The sequence below is a fragment of the Selaginella moellendorffii genome, unplaced genomic scaffold (assembly GCF_000143415.4).
Source record: "Selaginella moellendorffii unplaced genomic scaffold, v1.0 SELMOscaffold_46, whole genome shotgun sequence".
NCBI lineage: Eukaryota > Viridiplantae > Streptophyta > Lycopodiopsida > Selaginellales > Selaginellaceae > Selaginella > Selaginella moellendorffii.
This window is the reverse complement of record NW_003314307.1, coordinates 333,417-354,236: the sequence shown is the minus strand read 5'-3', so window position 1 is coordinate 354,236 and position 20,820 is coordinate 333,417. Positions and strand designations below refer to the sequence as shown.

General features: G+C 45.0%; 4 protein-coding genes across 7 annotated transcripts; 1 reads left to right on the top strand and 3 right to left on the bottom strand.

Annotated features, from left to right (window-relative positions):
* Window positions 1-4,001: 4,001 nt before the first annotated feature.
* LOC9656975 lies at window positions 4,002-6,446 on the top strand. The gene is made up of 6 exons (XM_024685813.1): window positions 4,002-4,253; window positions 4,345-4,830; window positions 4,964-5,332; window positions 5,394-5,766; window positions 5,823-6,058; window positions 6,112-6,446. The coding sequence occupies exons 1-6, from the start codon at window positions 4,002-4,004 to the stop codon at window positions 6,277-6,279; spliced, it is 1,884 nt and encodes a 627-aa protein (XP_024541581.1). The 3' UTR covers window positions 6,280-6,446.
* Window positions 6,447-12,626: 6,180 nt separating this feature from the next.
* LOC112350169 lies at window positions 12,627-15,330 on the bottom strand. Of its 2 annotated transcripts, XM_024685915.1 has the most exons (4): window positions 13,901-14,510; window positions 13,262-13,842; window positions 12,991-13,197; window positions 12,627-12,925 (listed from the first exon to the last, which is right to left on the bottom strand). In XM_024685915.1, the coding sequence occupies exons 1-4, from the start codon at window positions 13,995-13,997 to the stop codon at window positions 12,719-12,721; spliced, it is 1,092 nt and encodes a 363-aa protein (XP_024541683.1). In that variant the 5' UTR covers window positions 13,998-14,510; the 3' UTR covers window positions 12,627-12,718. The 2 variants fall into 2 exon arrangements, with proteins under 2 accessions (XP_024541683.1, XP_024541682.1); XM_024685914.1 differs by lacking the exons at window positions 12,627-12,925; window positions 12,991-13,197 and having other exon boundaries at window positions 13,823-13,842; window positions 13,901-15,330.
* Window positions 15,331-15,356: 26 nt separating this feature from the next.
* Window positions 15,357-17,991, bottom strand: LOC112350168 (uncharacterized protein At1g51745-like). Of its 3 annotated transcripts, none has more exons than XM_024685911.1 (3): window positions 17,400-17,991; window positions 16,095-17,251; window positions 15,357-16,040 (listed from the first exon to the last, which is right to left on the bottom strand). In XM_024685911.1, exons 1-3 carry the CDS (start codon window positions 17,588-17,590, stop codon window positions 15,535-15,537), a joined length of 1,854 nt encoding a protein of 617 aa, XP_024541679.1. In that variant the 5' UTR covers window positions 17,591-17,991; the 3' UTR covers window positions 15,357-15,534. The 3 variants fall into 3 exon arrangements, with proteins under 3 accessions (XP_024541679.1, XP_024541680.1, XP_024541681.1); XM_024685912.1 differs by having other exon boundaries at window positions 17,801-17,989; XM_024685913.1 differs by having other exon boundaries at window positions 17,404-17,510.
* Window positions 17,630-20,630, bottom strand: LOC9657310 (spindle assembly abnormal protein 6 homolog). Its single transcript, XM_002980754.2, has 12 exons — window positions 20,454-20,630; window positions 20,218-20,402; window positions 20,005-20,161; window positions 19,867-19,952; window positions 19,717-19,807; window positions 19,543-19,662; window positions 19,382-19,483; window positions 19,210-19,317; window positions 19,078-19,142; window positions 18,723-19,014; window positions 18,590-18,657; window positions 17,630-18,532 (listed from the first exon to the last, which is right to left on the bottom strand). Exons 1-12 carry the CDS (start codon window positions 20,628-20,630, stop codon window positions 18,025-18,027), a joined length of 1,959 nt encoding a protein of 652 aa, XP_002980800.1. The 3' UTR covers window positions 17,630-18,024.
* Between the last annotated feature and the right edge of the window lie 190 nt (window positions 20,631-20,820).

Here is a 20,820-nt window from a genome sequence, read left to right as displayed (position 1 = left end):
CTGTGTCGCTCCTTGTTCTGCGTCCGGCTTGGGTCTAAGCCCAAGCTCCATACTGCTTTAGTCGGTGGAATACCCTCCTTCTCGCGTTAGGCCACCAGTATGCCAAAATTGTGCCAAACTCCGTCTGACACCATTTTGCGTGCAGGTGCTAGATACGGGGAGTTGGTGCTCATGGGATTGTACCGGACCCTCGTTTCGTAGCGCAATGGGCTTGGAGTTCGGCTCCAAATTCATGTGTGCTACAAATTTAGGGTTCACTTCTGAAGTTTCTTACTTCATATGAAGCCAAATGAAATACAGGATGTTATAACCAACACTTTTTCAAAACTTTATAGGACTTGTGTATACACTTACCCATCTTTGATAATGCTTTTCGACTAATATAAGACTATGAGATATCACTTTTCCTACTTATAACTATACTTTGGTTCCTATCAAAAATAATTTTGTTCCAATGGAGGTCAACACTATTGCTATATGCATTCAAGGACATGGACAAGAACATGGTCATAGCTATGATGTTCGTTGTTAGGTATGTGATGAAGTTGGTCACACATATCAGCATTGTTAGCATTTCCTGATTGACATCTTCTATTTCATAAATAAAGAGTTTGATATTAACAACATCCTATTGTTTTTCTTGTGATGAAAAGTCTTGATACTAAGGTTTTTCTATGAAATAAGATATCATACAAGTAATGAAGGGATCTTGCACAAATAAGTTAATAACCCCTCCATTATTCTTTCAGAAATACAATTAAGGGGTTTATTTGACACAAATTCATCCAATGTTTATTTTTCAGGTTTGATTTTATGACAAAAGGTCTATTATTAGCCTTTTTATGTTGGTTGATATAAGTTTTATTTTATCTTCTATTACTCAGCTTATTACCATATATTGCCATTTATATTTGTATTGTGTGGCAGAGCCAATCTTCATTCTTTATAACAATGGCCATACATGTATGTGTGCAAAATGAAATAGACATGTTTATATGATTGATTTCAAGCTTGAGTTCCAATTATTGTAAGTGGTGTCGAATCAAGTTTTTAACTTCATCCTTTATATACATTCATTACAGTGTAATCATGCCAAGTATGACTTTGAAAATTCTCCTTGTTTTATACTCCCTTATATTTTTTTCTATTCATTTCACTTTGTTTCTATTTCATCCTTTTGTTTCTACCTTCTATAACTTTTATCTCCCTATTACTTTTTACTATATTTCCTTCTTATTTTTCTATTCCCTCTTGAGATCCTTTAGGCAATTTTTGTGTTATAGTGTTTGACTAGCTAAAGCATAAATATGTTGATCTTTTCGATTTTGACAAGCTAAGGTTGCAATATGTCATCCTCTTCCAACTAGAGATGCTCATATGATCAATGTTTCTGTTTGGCATTTTTCACCAAAGGAAATCAAAATCTCAAGAGTAAATATCCAAAAGATGTTAGAAAAAAGTGTTATTTAAAATCTTTAGAATCGTTGAGCATGTGAACCTCATCTTATAACAAATCCTAATGGAAGTATTCATTTCTATATTAACTATCATCAAATGTATACCTTTTTCCTCATACTATTGATCTTCTAAACTATTTGGGGCAAAGTCATTAGTTTATTAAATTAGATTTTGCTTCTAAATATTTGACAAGTTTTGATGGCTATAGAAGATATTCCCAATACTACTTTTCATACATCATTTGGCTTGTATAAATTCTTGGTGATGCTATTTAAGTTAAATAATGCTTTGATGATTTTTTAGCAGATGATGGATGAAGTTCTTTATAATATGCCTAAGATGATTACCAACTTTATCAATGATGTTTTAATCCACTTTGAAGGGATGTGGGAGGAGCATATTTGTGATGTTTGCAAAATATTAAATTGACTATGGGAATTTAGTTTGAAGTTGAGGCAGTTAAAATATGTATTTAGGTCCAAAGACACAACTTATCTTGGGTACTATATTTTTCACAAAAGTTTGCAAGTTAATCTTGATAAACTTATGATTGTTCTAAAGTTCCCTACTCTAAAGTGTGTTAACAATATGAAATGCTTCTTTAGCAAGGTGCAATATTTTAGTCATTTTATTAATCATTTTTTTTATCATACTACACTATTATGAGGTATTATTGAAATTATCACATCATCTTTTACCTAATTTGAGGATTGCAAACAGATATTTATGAATCTCAAAATGGTGTTGATAGTTCCTCTAGTTTTGGTGCATCTTGATTACACTTAACTTTTCATCTTATGTGTGAATGTTTTTGATATTAGTCTCAACAGTGTATTGATGCAAGAAAACATGAGTGTACCTAATCAATGTCATCCCATTATGTACATCAATTATATCTTACCATCAATGGAAATAGACTACCCTAATATAGAGTTGGGGCTTCGAAAAACTTTACGCATACTTTTATAGTTTTTAGATGTTGTTAAAAGGTGATTATATTGCAATCACTTCATTATTAAAGTAGAAGAACTTGGTTGGTCATATTGTTTGGTAAGCTTTGAAGCTTTAAATGTATAACTTTAAGTTCTATGGCTAATACTAATGCTCTTTTTTAAGTTCCTTTCAATTTTTATATTCTTAATGAGCCTATTATTCTAGTATCAATGGATTTTTTGGATACAAATTTCATGCTATTGGTAATTGTTGTGTTTAATATTTAGTGTCTATAAGGTGCAAAGCTAAATTTACGTTCTCTTGATAAATTTTTTAAGGCTCAAAAGGTTGAATTGTGAATCTAAATATTCATGATGAGTTTAAGATTCTTACATCATTTGTTGATAATTTGTTATTTCGGTATTTACATTTTAAATTGCTATGAAGACAATATTTTTACTTTATGGGGCTTAATCATGATGACCATTTTCAGTTAGTAGTGCCTTTGATTTGGATTCTATATTTTCTCCATATTTATCATAACTCTTTTATTTTATGTGGGCATATAGAATATCATTGTGTGACTAAGAAACAATGCAAATGTTTCTATTGGCTAGAGATGTGATGTGACATGTGATTAGTTTAGATTCGAACAACTCACTCTTATATATAAAGTAGGGTTTTTAAGCTAATTGAATATACACATTTTTATATCTCATTTCTATATTCATACACTCATAAAATTTATATACATATAATTTCTAATATTGTATCAACTATCAATAAAACAATAAAAGTCAATAGATAATGGCATTATAGCATTTGTATTTTTATTTTTATGACTAGAAAATATTATAAACAGAAGAAGAATGTCAAGAAAGAAACTCTTAATAATTATATTCTAAATTTTTTTCTGATTAAGAAATATATAATAACCTAAAACTAAATCTGATTTTAAAAAATTAATACAAGCTCAAAATAAAAATTTCAATAAATATATTTGTAAAACAATTGAGAGCATTAATATCCTATAACTTAATTTCCAGATTGCTATTTGAATATTTATCAATTGTCCAAAATAATCTATATGAGATTCCAACTCTATAATATGCCTTGTCACAGCTGATGTGAAACATCTTTGCCAATTATAATTTTTCTCAGGTTGGCTAAAAACATTATCAAATTCTCAAGGATTACCCTCATTCTTTGTCAAAAGTTGCTGCATATAAAGACAAACTCCTTGGTGAAAAGAGTCTTAGTATGAATTTTAACTTTAAATCCCAGATTAAAGAATAATCTAAAATATGCTGAATATTATAGATATATAAAAATGGTAATGAAAAAAAAAAAAACATAGGGAGCTTTAATTGAATTTAAAATTCCCAATTTAATGCACGGCCCATAGACTTTATATTGTCCTTAAACGATTTTAAACAAGCCAAAGTTTTTATTCCAGATGCGTTGCAAGGCCGAAGGACAAGGGACCATGATGTTTGTACAAAACAACATCTATGCAGCAGCAATTCCACCAGTCCCAAGTCCTCCCAACCAAGCTAAGTTCTCCTAAAATCCTCCACATTTTCTAGCCTTCTTTCAGATTCTTGGTAGCTATGGCGGACAATGCCGACGACGCCGACAAAAGAAAGGAGAAGTTTCTTTGCGTCCAAAGAGCACAGAGCGTGCCTATGGATTTGGGCGCTTTGAATCCTTCCAATCCTCTCAATCCAAGGCGCTCGGCAGGATCTCGAACTGGATTGAGTGCTCGCATCAAATTCGCAGGAACTCTGGACAAGATCATGGGCAATTCCAAGCCGCCGCAGCGGCAGCACCGAAGAACTGATCGAGCCCAGCAGCCAGCTCTTGTCCTTGGCCCCGTGATTGGCAAAGTCACACACAACAGCGCCCGGGTTTTGATCGAGACGAGTCGCGATTCCTTCGTTACGGCTGTGCTAGAGGCGGTCCAGGAAGACATGGACCCATCGAAGAAATCCTCGTCCCTCCGCAAAGACCATAGCTGGGCCTCGTCAATCCTGCGCTGGGGAAGCCACAAGATCACGAGGAAAGCGCAGAGCGTCGCGGAGAATGGAGATTTCTCACGGCAGTCAAGGAGGAGGAGGATCAAATCCAAGAGGGCTCGTCGATTACCAGCTGGAGAAGGAGTTTCGAGCTGGAAGGCCGGGAGTGTTTCACTTTACGAATCTCAAGCCTGGCACGAGATACAAGGTGGAATTCAAGGGCTGCCTCTATTCCATCCCGGGAAGTTTCAAGACTTTGAGCACTCCGGGATCTACGAACTATAACGTCAACTTTGGCGTCATCAGCTGCAACAATGTCTATATCACACAGAAGGCTATTCCAATCCACTCGGATTTGTGGTCGCATCTCTACAGGAGTGTGAGCGCTGGAAAGATTGACTATCTCATCCATCTTGGTGATCAAGTAAGTTCTCTTCGCTCTTTCTAGAAAAAAAAACATCTCTTTATCCTGTTCTTTAAAGTTTTCATCACAAGTTTCTATTGCATATCCAAGTTTTAATTTTTGAGTGACGACTGATTTTTCATGCACAATCTAGATCTATGCCGATGTGGAGCCACAAGTTGGCGGACCAGAGCTCGACCGTTTCCAAGTCTCCAAGACAATTCTCGCGGACGTTCCTCCACTTCACCGCGAGAAAAAGAGAGAAGAGATTTGTGAGCTCTACCGCGAAACATACCGAGAAACTTGGAGCCATCCACCTACGGCGAAGTGCCTGGCAAATTGTCCAAACCTCATGATTCTCGACGATCACGAGATCCGGGATAACTGGGGAGACCTTCCCGAGGATTGGGACGAGAGCAGCGTCGAGTTTTTCATAGCTCGCTGTGGATGGATCGTTTATCTCGAGTACCAACGACAGCTTCACGAGGATGTAGATTTCTCGAGCCTGGAAAGCATTGACAAGGTAACTCCACCTCGATTGATTCATGGATAGAAGAGCACTTATGATGTTTTCGTCGATCCAGGAGTATCACTTTCATGTCCTTGGAGGAGTTGGACTTATGTTTGTGGATATCAGAGGCTCACGAACTTTCCACCGCGAGAGGGATGACGAGAACGCCTACCTTGGAACCAAACAATGGAAGGATATCTCCGGCTCTCTCTCGTCCCCGGGAGGAATTTTCAATGGAGTCTCGGCACTGCTCTTGTGTGCCACTGCTCCACTCGCCTTCCTCGAGCCCGTGATCACCAACGTCGCGGCCAAGAGAGTGAATCGTCTCGAGGATTTCAAAGGCCACTGGTCGGCCCAGCCTCACACCCAAGAACAGATTCGAATGATCGACGCGCTCGCGAGCTGGAAGGCTGCCCAAGATGGTCGTCAAGTTCTCGTCCTTGGAGGTACCTTTCCTTCCTGTGAATTGCTCGAGCTCAAACTGTGGATCCAATCCAACTAGGTGATGTTCACTGTGGAGGCCACTCGGAAGTTCTCAAGGACAACGAGGTCGTCTTCCAGCAGCTGACTTCGAGCGCCATAGCCAACACTCCTCTCCCCAAGACGGCCTATTACTTCATGAGACTGGTCGGACGCTTGGGAGGCTCGCTGAGAACCGGCTACACTTTCAAGCACTATCACTGGACGAGATCACGAAACTATGGTCTCGTGCGGGTGAAGATACTTAAAGTCGACCAGGTAAGCAATGCAGCACCAAGTTCTTCTCACCATCGCTTTCGACTTTGTGGCAGAGAAAACCAAGTTTTGCCGAGATCACCTCGCAGCTCGTCAAGGGAAAGTTCATGAGAGGAATACTGTTGGGAGCAAAAGTCAGCAGCACGAGGATAACAGAGAAGAAAAAGAAAAAGAGCAGACCTTTCAACTGTTGTGTGTCATCGGCTCACAGTACTGCTGCCTGAGTCAAAAAGAAATCAGACACACGACAAAGAGTTGCACGAGACCACGAAAGCTCATCACTTTGGACCACTTGTCACTAAATAGTATAAAGATTTCTCAGTGCTTACGCTTGTTTTTAGAAATTAGTGCTTCTTTCATCATCGATTTACGTCCATGGATCGTTCCTGGAGCTTCTTCTGTATGTAAACATCCCGTTATGATCTTCGAATCCACACTGCACATTTACATAAAAAAGGAAAGAATAAAAAAAAATACATGCAGTTTACCCCAACAAATCGCATTGTGTGCCACCAGCGAGTATCCGGCTTGGAAGGTTTTGAATCGTGACACTTGCTGGCCAGACTTTGTAGTCACTGCGTTTTCCATCTCCTCGTCCCCAAGAGTTTCACCCCGTTTCCACCACCAGGATCCGTCTCCGTGTCATATCTCCGCTGGGTCTTGCTACGTACGCTTCACGACGGCACTACTGCCCGTTATGACCGTCTTTTGCGGATTACAATCCGGTAGGCACTCACCGGAAATTGTCGGTAAAGAGTCGTCGGTGAGAAGCTCAACCGAATAAAGACCTGGATAATTGATGGTTTGCTAGATTTTGTTTTCTAATGTACATGCATCTCCAGTCTGGTCGTTCATGATCAGCTCGGAAGGCCTTCCTGCCTGTAAGTTAGGTCTTCTGGACATTCGACAGAGACAGTGCAAACTTAGAAGAGGCTTGCTTCTAGGAATTGGAAGGCGTGAAGGTCCTGCTGCCCCGTACTGGATTCCCACGGCTTGAAAAAATATTGCTTGATGATTTCCGATCCCACAGCTTACCAGAATGGTTCTTCGCGTCATTGAGAGATCTGGAATTAAGGTTTTTGGATGATACCCCCCGGGACATTCATATCTCGAGAGAATCTCCACATCGTGGAACAGGATCAACGCTCACGCCCGGGAGAATCAATCCAGCGCCATCGATTGCATCAGGTCCATAAAACTTTTTGGAGGTGCTTCCATGTCCTTGGACCACCCTCCATTAAGGTAGACCAGCTTAGTGAGTTTGAGCAATGCATCCACAAGGAAAGACTTGAGCTCGTCACAGTATCCCAAGATCTGACAGATTGGTCAACTTTCCTAATGAACCAGAGATGCTTTGAAGCCAATTTGAAGACAAATACAAAGTCCCTAAATTCTTGAGCTCCAATGCAACCTAGTGTTTCTCAGACAGAAAACCTGGAAGCATTTGAAAGGAGAGAGGCTTGGCAGTGTAGTGAGAACGGGATTTTGATCCAGGAGCAGGCAAGTGGTGCTCGAAACTCTGACCCTGTTCTTCTTAGGATGAGGCACCCCCACCAATGAAATCTTGATGTAGTTGCTCGTGAAGGTGTCCCCCACATCTTGATCTTAAATAACACTTTAGGCCCTCTTGCTCCAAGATTAGCCAACAACGCATCGTGAATCCTGTACCTCCTCTTCCCCAGCAAAAGGCATAATCTTCTTCTTCGGTAATAAGTGCGTGATTCTTGAGCCTTTACAGAACATTCACCGCCTATGCTGTGTTGGCCCCATTAGTCAGCAAAGAAAAAGAAAGTGCTGGATGACAAGAGGCAAATGCATTGTAAACCCAGTTTGATCCGCTGCAATACCTGTTTTTTCTCATCTTGTCTCCCTGTCTTCTGCCAATACCTTCAAGAGGCCTCCACACTTATCCACAACTTGCTCCACTACTGCCTTGATTATTTGATTTTGAGCATATTTTTTATTTGAGAATGCGTGGACTGAAAACAATTTCAAGCTGTCTTTCCCATCTTCATTTTAATTGCACCTCTACTGTTGAGCACATCAAGTATTCTGGTGGTGACGAAGATTTTGCTTCCAACCTCTTGCACCACATCAAACAGATCCAAAAGCTCCAGACATTCCTCATTGTTTTGTTGCTGATCTGACCTTCTAGTTTGATTTATTTGTAAAGTTAACATTTGCATGAAGCTGTAAACGGAAATGTACCTGCCATGACTGACCGAATGTTAGCCACAAAACTGGATCGAAATGTGACTGTTAGAGCCACATGGCGTACAGCCACTTGGCTTGAGTCGCATTCCTTCAGTTTAGGGCTTTTTTAGTTTTCTTTCTCATATCCCAGGGGATTGTTCTGGGAGTGTTCTCATCTAGACCGTGAGGCCTGGCTTCTCTCATCAAGGTATCAGAGCAATAGGTTAAAAAAAATTTTGGCACGACCAATGCCATAGACACTAGGACAGGATGGCATCGTCTTCTTCCTCCAGAGACATAGAGCAGTTCAATGGGATGAATTTCCTTGCCTGGAAAGAACGTGCATAGTTTTAGTTCATGAGGTGGGGACTCTGGCCTGTGGTATCTGGATTGAGAAAATGCCCATCCAAGGATAATGATGACATAGATCCATATAACAAGTGGAAAGATCTGGATGCTAGGGCAAATGGAGCATTAGGTGGAGGACTCGGCCCTCTCTACAGTGTCCACGTGAATGTGGAGAAGAGTTCTGCTAAGAATTGGAAGTCAATTTGTGAAATTATGGGAGTGGACCTACAAGAAGATGTGGATGTGATTCTTTGTTGCAGTGAGCTATATAGCCTGGAAGAGTAGCCACACGAGCATGTGCAAGATTACATCACCAGGCTTCAGCACAAAGTGGTGGAGATTCAACTGCTGGATCTAGAAGCTGTTGTGACAGATCAAGAGTTTAATGCAGTTCTGTTTAAGGGGCATGTAACTCATGCTATGAAGTCTCATCTTCGTTATATCAAGAAGATTCCCGACATTACACAGCGGCAGATTTTTGCTGAGCTTATCTAGCATGAGAAAACCGTTATAGGTGAAGGCAATGCTGTTGAGCAGGACGGGATTGCCATGGTGACTCGTGGTAATTAGCATAGGGCACTCTGTCTTTAATCGACTTGGAAATAAGCACTCCAACAGCACTGAGGAAAAGCCAGCACACCAAGTGAGAATTCAATTTGAAGTGTGAGATGTGTTCAAAGCATGGGCACCTGAGCAAGGATTGTCCAGTGAAGAAGCATTGCCATGAGACAAAATTGAAATCTGAGCGTGGAACCACATTTTAAAACTTGACATCGAGATGATGGTAATGATGAAGACTCTTCCACTACGGCCAATGGCTTGGCAAGTAGAGGTGGATACCACAAGCCGTGTTCCTTGGCTGGATTTGGCAGCAACGAATCACTCAACTTTTGACCGTGGAGATGAGGAAATGCACTGGCCAAATGTGACTCACAGATAACAGCTTGTTAGCAGTTGAAGGTGTGGGCACGATTGAAGTGCGTCCACCCACAGGCTTGGTGGTTCCAATCAAGCATGTGTGGTACATCCCCAAGGCTCAACATTCCTTGGTGTCCCTCAGACAAATGATGGAGCAAGGATTCAACTTGGAGTTTTGTGGTGATCATGTTAAGATCACACATCCAGAGGTTGGACATGTGGCTTCAGCAAGCAAGATAGGACGACTGTTCCAGATGGATTGCGAGGTTTGTGTTCCAGGGAAGCTGCTAGCTACGATGACAGTGGCTACTGCGAGTTCATCTTCAGGGGGAGCTGCAGATACCCAAACTTGACATCGTCAACTTGGCCATGTGAATCACAAGATGATCCAGCAGTCCACATGGTTGATGGCTTGGCCATCACGTCTTTTTCAATGCCATTATGTGAGCCATGCATCATGGGAAAGCAGCATGGTGAGGTGTTCAACTCTGGCAGGAGTGTTCAGGAGTGACACTCCCCTGACACAAGTGTTCACCAACTGTGACACAAGTTCGGCTTGTGGTATCCACCTCTACTCCTTGAGTCATCCATGACAAGTCATTGGCTAGTCTTCATCATCACCATCATCTCAGCATCAACTTTTAAAATGTGGTGCTGCACCTATGGAAGATCCACGCTCAGCTTTCAATTTTGTCTCATGACGATGCTTCTTCACTAGACAATCCTTGCTCAGGTGCCCACACTTTGAACACATCCCACACTTCAAATTAAATTCTTGCTTGGTGGCTGGCTTTTTCTTGGTGCTGTTGGAGCGCTTATTTCCAAGTCAATTAAAGACAGAGGAGCGCCCTGCTTGTGCTTGCTTGGCAATCCCATCTTGCTCAACAGCATTGCCTTCACCTATAACAGTTTTCTTGTGCTGGACGAGCTCAGCAAAAATCTGCCGCTGTGTAATGGCGGGAATCTTCTTGATATAACGAAGATGAGACTTCATAGCACGAGTTGCAAGCCTCTTAAACAGAACTACATTAAACTTTTGATCTGTCATAGCAGCTTCTGGATCCAGCAGTTGAATCTCCACCACTTTGTGCTGAAGCCTGGTGATGTAATCTTGCACATGCTCGTGTGGCTACTCTTCCAGGCTGTATAGCTCACTGCAACAAAGAATCACATCCACATCTTCTTGTAGGTCCACTCCCATAATTTCACAAATTGACTTCCAATTCTTAGCAGAACTCTTCTCCACATTCACGTGGACACTATAGAGAGGGCCGAGTCCTCCACCTAATGCTCCATTTGCCCTAGCATCCAAATCTTTCCAATCTTTCCATTCGTTGTATGGATCTGTGTCATCATCATCCTTGGACAGGCATTTTCTAGATCCAGATACCACAGGCCAAAGTCCCCACCTCATAAACTAGAACTGTGCACATTTTTTCCAGGCAAGGAAATTTGTTCCATCAAACTGCTCCATGAAGAAGATGACACCATCCTGTCCTAGTGTCTATGGCACTTGTTGTGCCAAAAGAAATCTAACCCATTGCTCTGATATTGCTCTAATCTCGGATAATCAATTAGTGATTGCTCTTTTATTCCAGGAAGGATAAAGCATATACAAATAAAATACCACTACATTAGAGAACAAGTGATAGGATGAGAGCTAACACTTAAAAGTATGTGACAACTGAGGACCAAGTTGCTGATATATTTACTAAGGCTCTTCCACCTATTGTTTTCTGCAAACATCAATAAGCACTTGGAATGTGCAATTTGTCCTCGCAGGGCTCCCGCTAGGTGGGTGGCAATGGTCACATTGGTGATAAAGATCCAGGTGTGTGAACATGACTGGCTCCTCAATCTATCAGTGTGGGAGTAGCATTAATGACTACTTACAAACTGGATGGAAAGAAATGGAAGTTGAAACTAGTTTGTACTTCAGAGAACTACAAGGTCCTGAACTGACAAACTGCACTCCTTGAAGTTTTTAATGAGAGCTAACACATCACCAAATGGGGTTGGTAAAGTGTTGCTATGTTCCTGGCTAGATACTCTTCTGTCGTAGCATCCAGTAATACTTTGTAATACAATGGCAAGTCCAGTCATAAGGGGAGTGTTAGAGCCACGTGGCGTACAGCCACCTGGCATTCTTTCAGTTTAGGGCTTTCTTAGTTTTCTTTCGTGAGATCTATCCCAGGGGATTGTTCTGGGAGTGTTCTCATTCTCTATAGAGCGCTAGGCTGTGAGGCCTGGCTTCTCTCATCATTGACTTGGTGCTCGTTTGGCCAAGAGTGTTTTTCCAGCTCCTACTCCGTGGACTCCAATCTACTTGCTGCTTACGGGGGGCCTCAGCAAGTCTGATACAACCCGCTCCATGTTCGTAGATGCTCAAGAACTTTCCACCGCGAACCTTGGAACCAAACAGTGGAAGGACAATGGAACGCATGGTCGTCAAGTTCTTGTCCTAGAACCTTTCAAACTGTGGTACCGGCCTTCCAGCAGCTAACTAGCCAACACTTGTCATCCAAAGACGGTCTGTTACTTCATGAGACTCTCATTCAACCAACACTTCCAAGTGGACGAGACCACGGCATTCTTGATGCTTATACTTGAAAGTCGACCAGGCAAGCAAAACAGCACCAAGTTCATCCCATCATCTCCTCTCGATGTTGTGGCAGGCAAGCCAAGTTTTGCCAATATCACCTCATAGTTCATCAAGGGAAATTCATGCCTGTTGGGAGCCAAAGTCAGTAGTGTGCAGCACGCCCCTAATATTCTCCTGGTTAGGAAGGATGACACTTCGTTCCACGTCCAATTCCCGCTATCCAACACCAACACTCTTAAGTCCACCAGACGCGACCTCCCCAATTTCGCCTCCAACTTCCAGTATGTAAGACTTGTAAATCCCAACTTCTTGCATACAACAACACTTGGCAGCGTTAATTGCTGCCATATTGTTGATCTATAGCAGCACTAGCGCACTGTGCTGCCAGCAGTTGCCAGAGGCAATAGCACAGCAGCATGAGGATAGACAAAGAAAAAGAGAAAGAGCCAACCATTGGACTGTCACAGTACTGCTGCCTGAGTCAAAATAGAAAATCGGACACACGAGAAAGAGTTACACGAGCTCACGAAAGCTCATTACTTTACATTGACCACTTGTCACTAAATAGTACAAAGATCTCTCAGTAAAAGCTTACATTTGTTTTAAAAATCGTCGCTCCAAAGGTCTTTCATCATCGACTTCACGTCAATGGATCTTTCCCGGAGCTTCTCCTGCACGTAAACATCCCTCCCAATCTCGAGAATTCTATACTCTACCTCTTCAAGCGGTTTTCCTGCGTAGTTTTCAACATGGCCCTTCTTGAGCACTGTCACTTGGAATCCAGACTCGCTTGCTTCGCGAAGGAGTTCCTGTACAAGCCATAAAAGCATTTAAATCGAATCGTTCGAACAAAGAAAAGCAAAGAATTCCTTACCTTTGGTTCGAATGGAATCACTCGAGCACCAGTGGCTCCTCCAAGCTTGTTGATCTCAGGTACAAGAGTGCGGCAAAAGTTGAGTGCCTCGTTATGATCTTCGAATCCAACCACATGTAGCTTCTCTCTGGAATCGCCTTCCAACGCCATGTTCATAGAATAGAGACCAGGAGAAACTTTCTGCTCCTCATTCTGCAGCATTATACACTGCAAGGGAGAGTAAACAATACATCAGAAACCAAAGGAATAAAAAAATAATCATGCAACTTACCGCAACATATCGCAACTGATGCCACCAGAGAGTATCCGCCTTGAAAGGTTTTGAATCGCGGTACTTGCTGGCCAGACTTTGTAGTGACTGCGTTTTATACTTCTCTTGCATCTTCTCAAAGCGTTTCATCTCCTCGTCGCCAAGAGTTTCACCCTGCTTCCTCGCCTCTTCTTTCAGCTCCGCGTGCCAGCGACGTAAGAGCTCACGCTGCCCGTCAGGTCCCTGGAAAAAGAGTCTCAGCGTTTCTTCCACCTCCTCTTCGGTTAACCATTCGTCCAAGTCCTTTCCAATCTCCTTCAGAAGCCTTCGCACTTTAGGATCCGTCTCCGTGTCATATCTCCGCTGTATCTCTTTCGGCCACACTTTCTTCTTGTTACTTTGCTGCTTCGTTTTCTTCAGGTCTGGTTGATCGGTGCTCGCTGGCTTACGCTTCACGGCGCCGCTACTGCTGCCCGTTACGACTGTCTTTTGCGGATTACAATCCGGTTGCCACTCAGATTTCTTTCTCCCGGGAATCGTCGGTAAAGAATCGTCAGTCTCTTGCTCCTGAGATTTTTTCTGTTTTTTTTGTGCATCGGAAGCTGTAAAGGACAAAAGATAAACGTTAGAACACGAAATCTAGCAAAACATCCGACTTACAAATGCGCTCCATTATCCAGGCCTTGATCGGTTCAGCTTCACTCCCCAGCTCCGTTTCCAGTCCGTTGAAAAGAATATCTTTCGAGTCAGGAGGCATGCCATGGAACAAAGGTTTTCCTCTTCGCTCGTTCTCCTGGGCCTTGAGCAGAATGCACCGCAGCACTTCGTCCTTCTTCCAGATATGTTGTGTAGCAGCAACTTCAGCGCTCGAAAGATTTTCATTGCTGGCTCTTGTTTGTGGAGTATGTGAGCTCGGCGCACGCTGTGGCGAGGACGAAGTCTGAGAGAGTGACGATGTAGTTGGCGAGTTTCCTCCGCGTGCTTATCGGACCGAAGAACTTCGCAAGCTTGTTCATACGTCGTGATAAACCTCGTTCTCTTAGCACTAGCCTCTTGCTTCTCTTCAGTCCTCCCACTAAGCTCTTTTCCAGTCTCCTGGCCATTTATCACCACACCATCGCTGCCTGGAAATTCTGCGTGCTTATCAGAACGAAGAACTTCGCGAGCTTCTTCATACGTCGTGATAAACCTTGTGCTTTCACCACCAGCCCGTTGATTCGTTTCATGTCGCCCACTCAGCTCGTTTCCAGTCCCGTGACCATTGATCACCACTCCATCACTGTCACTCGACCCTGGCTGAGAAGCGTCTGATTCTCGAATGAGCTCGAGTTGCCGAGAAAGCTCCATGAAATCTGGCTTCGGCGTGTTCCTGTCGAGTTCGTCTCCATTCTGCTTCCTCAAAAGCTGTACCCGAGCAGCGGCCGGAAGACGAAGAGGTGGAGGTAAACTCTCTTCAACGGCAGCATCATCACCAACATCAACATTACTCTCATCTATCGTTGCCTGCCTTGCCATGTCTCGAATCTTCGCGATTCTTTCTTTCTCTTCCTCGCTCATCGCAGGAGTAGCAACCGCTTCTACGTGTAGTAGCTCCTCGTCAAAGTCCAGTTTTTCCATCGTTGTCCCCTGGAAAGCTCGAGCTGGCGCTGGGACTTCCACTCCTCTCTCCCTCTTCGCCAAGGAAGAGATGATAGTCGAGACAGCCATCGCCAAGCCAGCCACAAAACCGCCGAGAAGAAAAGGCCGAGCTTGCTGGAGTCCAAAACTCCTCGCTGCTGGAAGCGTCGAGCTCAGCTCGACCTTCGCAAAATTCCACCTTGACAGCATCACTTCTTTGCCCTTGAAAATCCTCTCCAATGCCACGCTCTTGAAAGAAATCGCTGGGAAACCACACCTGGCCTTGGCGGGCGCGTCGCCCACGCCCCATTCTCTCCCAAAACCATCTTTCAATCCCCTGATTCGTACTGCCCTGGTGCCGGCTCTTCGACGATTGCCGCCGCTGCTGCTGGGGATTGGAAGCGCTGGGCGGTAGAAGGAGCTCCCCAGCAGCAGCCCATTCGCCATAAACCCTAAACCCCCGCCACCCACATTGCTCCTCTTCTACAAAAAATGTACGTTTGCTCCTTCCACCATAGCTAGAATTTCGCGTCTCTTTCTTTCCTCTCCATCGTCTCCCTCGACGGACGAGGAGAAGATAAACCCCTCTTTCGTCTCTCTCTCCATCGATGGCAAGAACTTTTCTTCTTCATCGCCTTCGTCTTCCTTGATGTAGAGAATCCCCGTGTATCGTCTCGTCAGGAACACACCACCCCTCGGAGTCGATTCAAAGCCACACTGACGGGAACCAGCGTCGCCACTGGCCACTTCGGTGGAGCTTTTGAGCTCAAGAACCCAAACCCATTCTCCGGCTGCCTCCTCTTCTCCTCCGAGATCGATGCCAAAGTCCGGATTTTCTTCGAGGCCAGGACTGCCTTCTTGAGGAGCTTCTTCGACAGTGCCTCCTTGGATCTCTTCTTGCCGGTGCCTGGAACTTTGGTGGTGTAATCGTCGTCGCTCGTCGCTAGAATCTCTGAGCGTGGAGTTCTCTGCCGGGCCGTTCGCTTTGCCGTCTGCCAAGGTTTTGGAGAGGTTGCGAGCTCGCCACTGTAGTTCTTCAACCTTTTCTTCCTCGTCCCCAGTATCCCCTCCACAACTTCCACGGACACGGGGTATCCGCAGACTGTCTTTCCAGTAATTGTACTGCTGAGCGAAACCACGGGCACGGGTTGCTTCTCATACCGAGTTCGTGGATGTACGAATCCTGCAAGCCAAAGGACCAGGCATAAGAAAAACAAAAAGAAAGAACACAATGTACCTTCTTTCCAGTTCTCCTTTTGATCATCAGATGGACAGCATGCGGTTACAGTATCCTCGGCCTCCACTTTGAGTTTGCCTTTTCCACTACGACATGCCGATGCTGTGCCGACGTCAAACCGCGAGACGGAGGCAGTCGGCTGTGAAGAATTCGGCTCCCCTTTCCTCTGCTTTGTCACCTTCTGGACATCTCCAGCACTGTCCACGACAAGGGATGCCAACGTCCTTGGTGGCATCGACGCCTTCTTCTTGCTCCCCTTCTCCTTTTTCACAGGAGGCTTTTCCTCCTGTGTAATTCCCGTTGGAGAAGCAGATGTATGAGACGGCAGCGTCGTTCCCTCGCATGCCACCACTGCTACGTCCTTGCTGTTGTAACTGGCGCTGTGAGCATCGAGAAAATGCGCTGCGGGTTTATCCTGAGCTGATGACACTAGCTGCAAAGTCTCTTGCGTCGACTCACACTCGTCCGAGAGCTTGTCTTCGCCTTCGCAAACCCCTTCAGCTTTCACTGCCGGATCATCCTGATTCTCATTGTCCCGCTCCAGCGTCTCCAAAACCTGTAAAATCGGTCTTTTCCTGTCGCGCCTTTTGGACGGAGCTTCTTCTGCTCGTCCGGATGACCGCTTTCGCTTTAATGCCTTGACTTGATCTGGGACCGTCTGCTGCATGCTTTCGTCCAAAGGTGGTGCCTCGACCTCGGAAGAGCCATCCAGTCCTTCCACAGTTGTGATTTTGGACGAAGTACCGGCGGATACCAAGTCTTGTAATCCACGCATTCTCGGAAGTAATGCCGCTCCATCCTCCAAATCCGAGGTTTCCCGGTCCTTGGCAGTTTGTGCCTTTTTCTTGGAGACTTTGCGATTGACCCCGCTCGTATCACCATTTCCCTTCTTTGGTTGATCTCCACCACCATCTACGCTTTTCTGCTTGCCTTTGAGTTTTGATTTCTTCCCCCCTGTGCCAACGTACGCGGTCTTCAGCTGCTCGATCTGTTCCTTCTCGAGCTCTATAGCATCTACGATTGCGTCTTCCCTGCGAGCATACTTTTCCCTCCTCTTCGACTGTCCCGCCATTGCCTGAGCTTTCTCGATGCAGTCATCAAACTCCCCGCATCTGAACGGCTTCACTCTCTTCGATTTCTCAATATTGTACCAATCCCTGTAAGAAAAACAAAACCAAAAGAACTTTAGAACCCGAGCATCGGAGAATCAAAAGAGAGCAAGCAATCGCAAAAAGACTAGCACCAAAAACAAAGAAAGAACACGAGAGTGAGAGAGATACAAAAAGAACCAGACAAGGAACTTACACACTTGCATCGTCTCGACCAAGAAGCTTAACCGGAGTTCCAGATCTCGGAGACATAACATTCGATGCTAAGAGCTCCTTCTTACTAATAATTCGTCCAGGCCACCAGGAGCCATTCCTCCGCCTCACCCACACTATGGTCCCTGGAACAGGCTTCACATTGGTCGGAGGCTTCTTACTCGGGCTTGGCATACTTTTAGAAGAATTCTACTCTCTCTTCTCTTCCCGGGGCGCTCTCTCTCTCTCTCTCTTTCTCTTTTTTTCCCTTAAACTTTGAGAGAAATCCCACTTCACTCACCACACAGAGAGAATGCAGGCAAGCCACTTCCCAAGCTGTCCAAACTCGATCGTGTCGTGCTGAATGCGAGAAAAATGTAGCAATCTACTGCTAATGGAACCAACCTAGAAACCCTGGAGCTCGATGCCACACCCACGGCCGACGAATCTGGCGCCGCCTCAAGCTCGGCAGCAGTGCGACAGCTCTGGCCACAAATCCACAGCGCCTTCCACAATCCCTGATTGCTGCGACGCCTCCATTCTCATCCAGCCATATCCCCTACCTTTCTTTCTACTACCACTCTCGTGTAAACCCTAATGCCCAGTAACTCTGCTCACGCTGTGGATTTCTAACTTAAGCAGCCATTGGAGAGCCCAGCCGGATAGAGCTCTTCTTCTCTCCCCTTTGCTCGTCCGGGAATTCCCTGTGGAAGATCTCCCACTGCTGGGCTCGCGAATGAGAGCTGCGGCTTTGGGAGACCATTTCTCGTCAGCTCCAGAGTGACAAACTTCCTCTCCTTGCACAAATTCTCGGCCTTGCCATTGAGCTCGGCGAGCGGTGGCTTGAAAGTAACTTTGCTCGTGAATCCTGGAATGCTGCTACCACTACCACCACCACCACCACCACCATCACCTGTGACTGCCTTTGCTACTGCCGAGCTTGGAGATTTGGAGGTGATGCTCGTTGCTGATATCGATGGCTTGAGCTGGAGGAGATTGTGGGTGTTGGACGGGAGGAGAGGACCTCTTGGTGATGGAGTCGAGGAGATTGCCGAGGAGAGTGAGAGAGCTCGGCTGGTAGTGCTGTACTTGGCGTACTTTCCAAGCTGCGCATCAGTGAGTTGCTGATTCAGCCACCTGGAGAAAAAGCACAAGATCAATCCATCCACAGATAGCTCTAGCAAGAAAGCTTACTGGATCATCTGCTGGTTCGACTTGAGAGATTCCTCGGACTCCTCCATTTTCTTCTGGAGATCCGCTTCCTGTGTAGGTACGAAGATCTCACCTCAGCAAAAGAAAGGAAGCTATAGCTATATTGTAGAGTTACCTTTCTCTTTGATGCTTCAATCTCTATCTTTAGAGCTGCGATTTCCTGCTTGAGAGCAGCAATCTCGGCGACATTCTTCTCGATTGTTGCCTGTCGCTCCTGAAGTAGCGTCTCCTGTTGTGCTGTAACCTGCGTTTTCAGCTTCAACTTTGCCTTGCTCGACTTTATCTCGGCCTGGAGCTTCTCTATCATCTGGTTTGCCTTGTTTGCCTCGGCAACGCGGGCCGCGGCTTTCTCCTCGGCTTTCTCCGCGGCAGCCTGTGCATCTTTCAACGATGACTCTAGTGCCGCCCTGTAGAGCCATCCACAAAAATTTTAGCCTCGCATTCCAAAACACCAGGACACTACGACGAACCTAGTCATAGTGATACTCTCGAGCTGGCCCGATATGTTGCCGATCAGCTCGCTTTTGCTTTGGACCTACAACACATCGAGAAACTCAATTCACTGTCTGTTTCGGTAAAAGAGAGACACCAGTTCAGCGTACTTCCTGCTCCAAAGCTGCCAGACGAATCAGGTTATCATTCAGTTGCTTTGACGAGACTTGGAGTTCTTTATCCACGCTTTTGTTCCTCGTACGTAAGGTATCGCACTCCTGCGGCAACAGATTTAAAAAGGAAAGTAGTCATGGATTTGATGTGCTATACTACTTCACAAACCTGTTGCCTTTCTTGCAACTCCTTGTGCATAAGTTCTAGCTTTGTTTTCAGCTCCGCTATTGTTATTTCCAGGCCATGCCTTGTCGAAGTCAGCTCCCTGACCTGGACACACGCACTCACGAAATGAAGACGTCAAAATTCGACAAGATTTGTTGCGTCACCTGTTTATCCAGATCTATAACTTGGCTCTCGTGTTGTCCGGCTTTTTGAGTCAGTCGGTATTCCATTTCAGCCTTTTCGCGTTCCAGCCGCTCTTTCATTTCCAGGCACTCTTGCAAAGACTACGAGAAAAAAGAAACATTAACAACGATAGGAATGCTTTAAACACCTCCAACCTTTTCTCTCTCGCGAGCCAACTCCCTTGCGTGTTTTACTTGGAGCTCACTAATGGAACGTGATTGCATCTCCTTGGAATCGGCAAGTTCACTGCATGCAAAACGTCACCCTTAACACCCGAGAAAGGAACGATCAAGTGTCTTGCTCACCTGCGGAGCTCTCCAACATCTTGAAGAGAACTCTCTAACGATTCTAGAGTTCTTCGTAGCTTTTCATGAAGATCAACGTTTGCACCCTGCTCGAAACAACGAGGCCCAGCTAAAATCATACAGCAAAGGCAGCCTTACCTTGTACTCGGCAAGTCGTCCGGCAAGGTAGCTCTTGATCGTACTGTCATTTCCTTGTCTAAAGCACAGGGAGAGATGGCTGAGATGCTTGAATTGGTTCGTTTCCACCACACTAAACGTCGAGTCCCCGGTGCGAACGTTAAGTATCGCCAAGAACCTGTTTGATGATCCACATTTGCCATAGCATAAAGAAAAAACTGGGGGACGAAAAACCTTGGCGCCTCGCCAGCACCAGCTCTGATACAATGCTCGAGTAGCTCTATGAATTTGTGGGGAAACGTCCCAAAATCCACAAGAATGCACTGCTCCACCTTGAGTCCCTGGAAATCGTCCTCATTCACTTCCAGTGAGTACAAGAAGAAGGGATCGAGCTCGTTTGTGATCTGGATTTGCAAAACCTGCACGAAAAATTCCCTCGATGAGCTGCGAACTAGAAATCCAACTCTTACCTTTGTGGATCGGCGATGCTTGCTGAGGCCCATGATAATCCGGACCGTGAGCTCCACTAGGCGATCCTCGGAGGGGGACTTGATCCTCACCGGCACGGCCTTCTCGAAGAGCACGGAGCTGCTCTCGATGCCGCCATTGCTAGCGCTGGGCCGAGAAGCGGCGCAAGGATCCTCCATGGGAGCCGATCGATCGAAACCTATTTTCTCGGCGGTAGCGCCCCGAAAGAACTAGATTACTGCGAAGCCGCGAACGCCATTCAAAGACTGGAAGAGCAAAGAATGGGAATAATATAAATCTTGGCCCGCCTGCCACGTCACTGCTACCACATTGCCACGTCATTAGGACTTTCGCCACGTCATCTTTAGG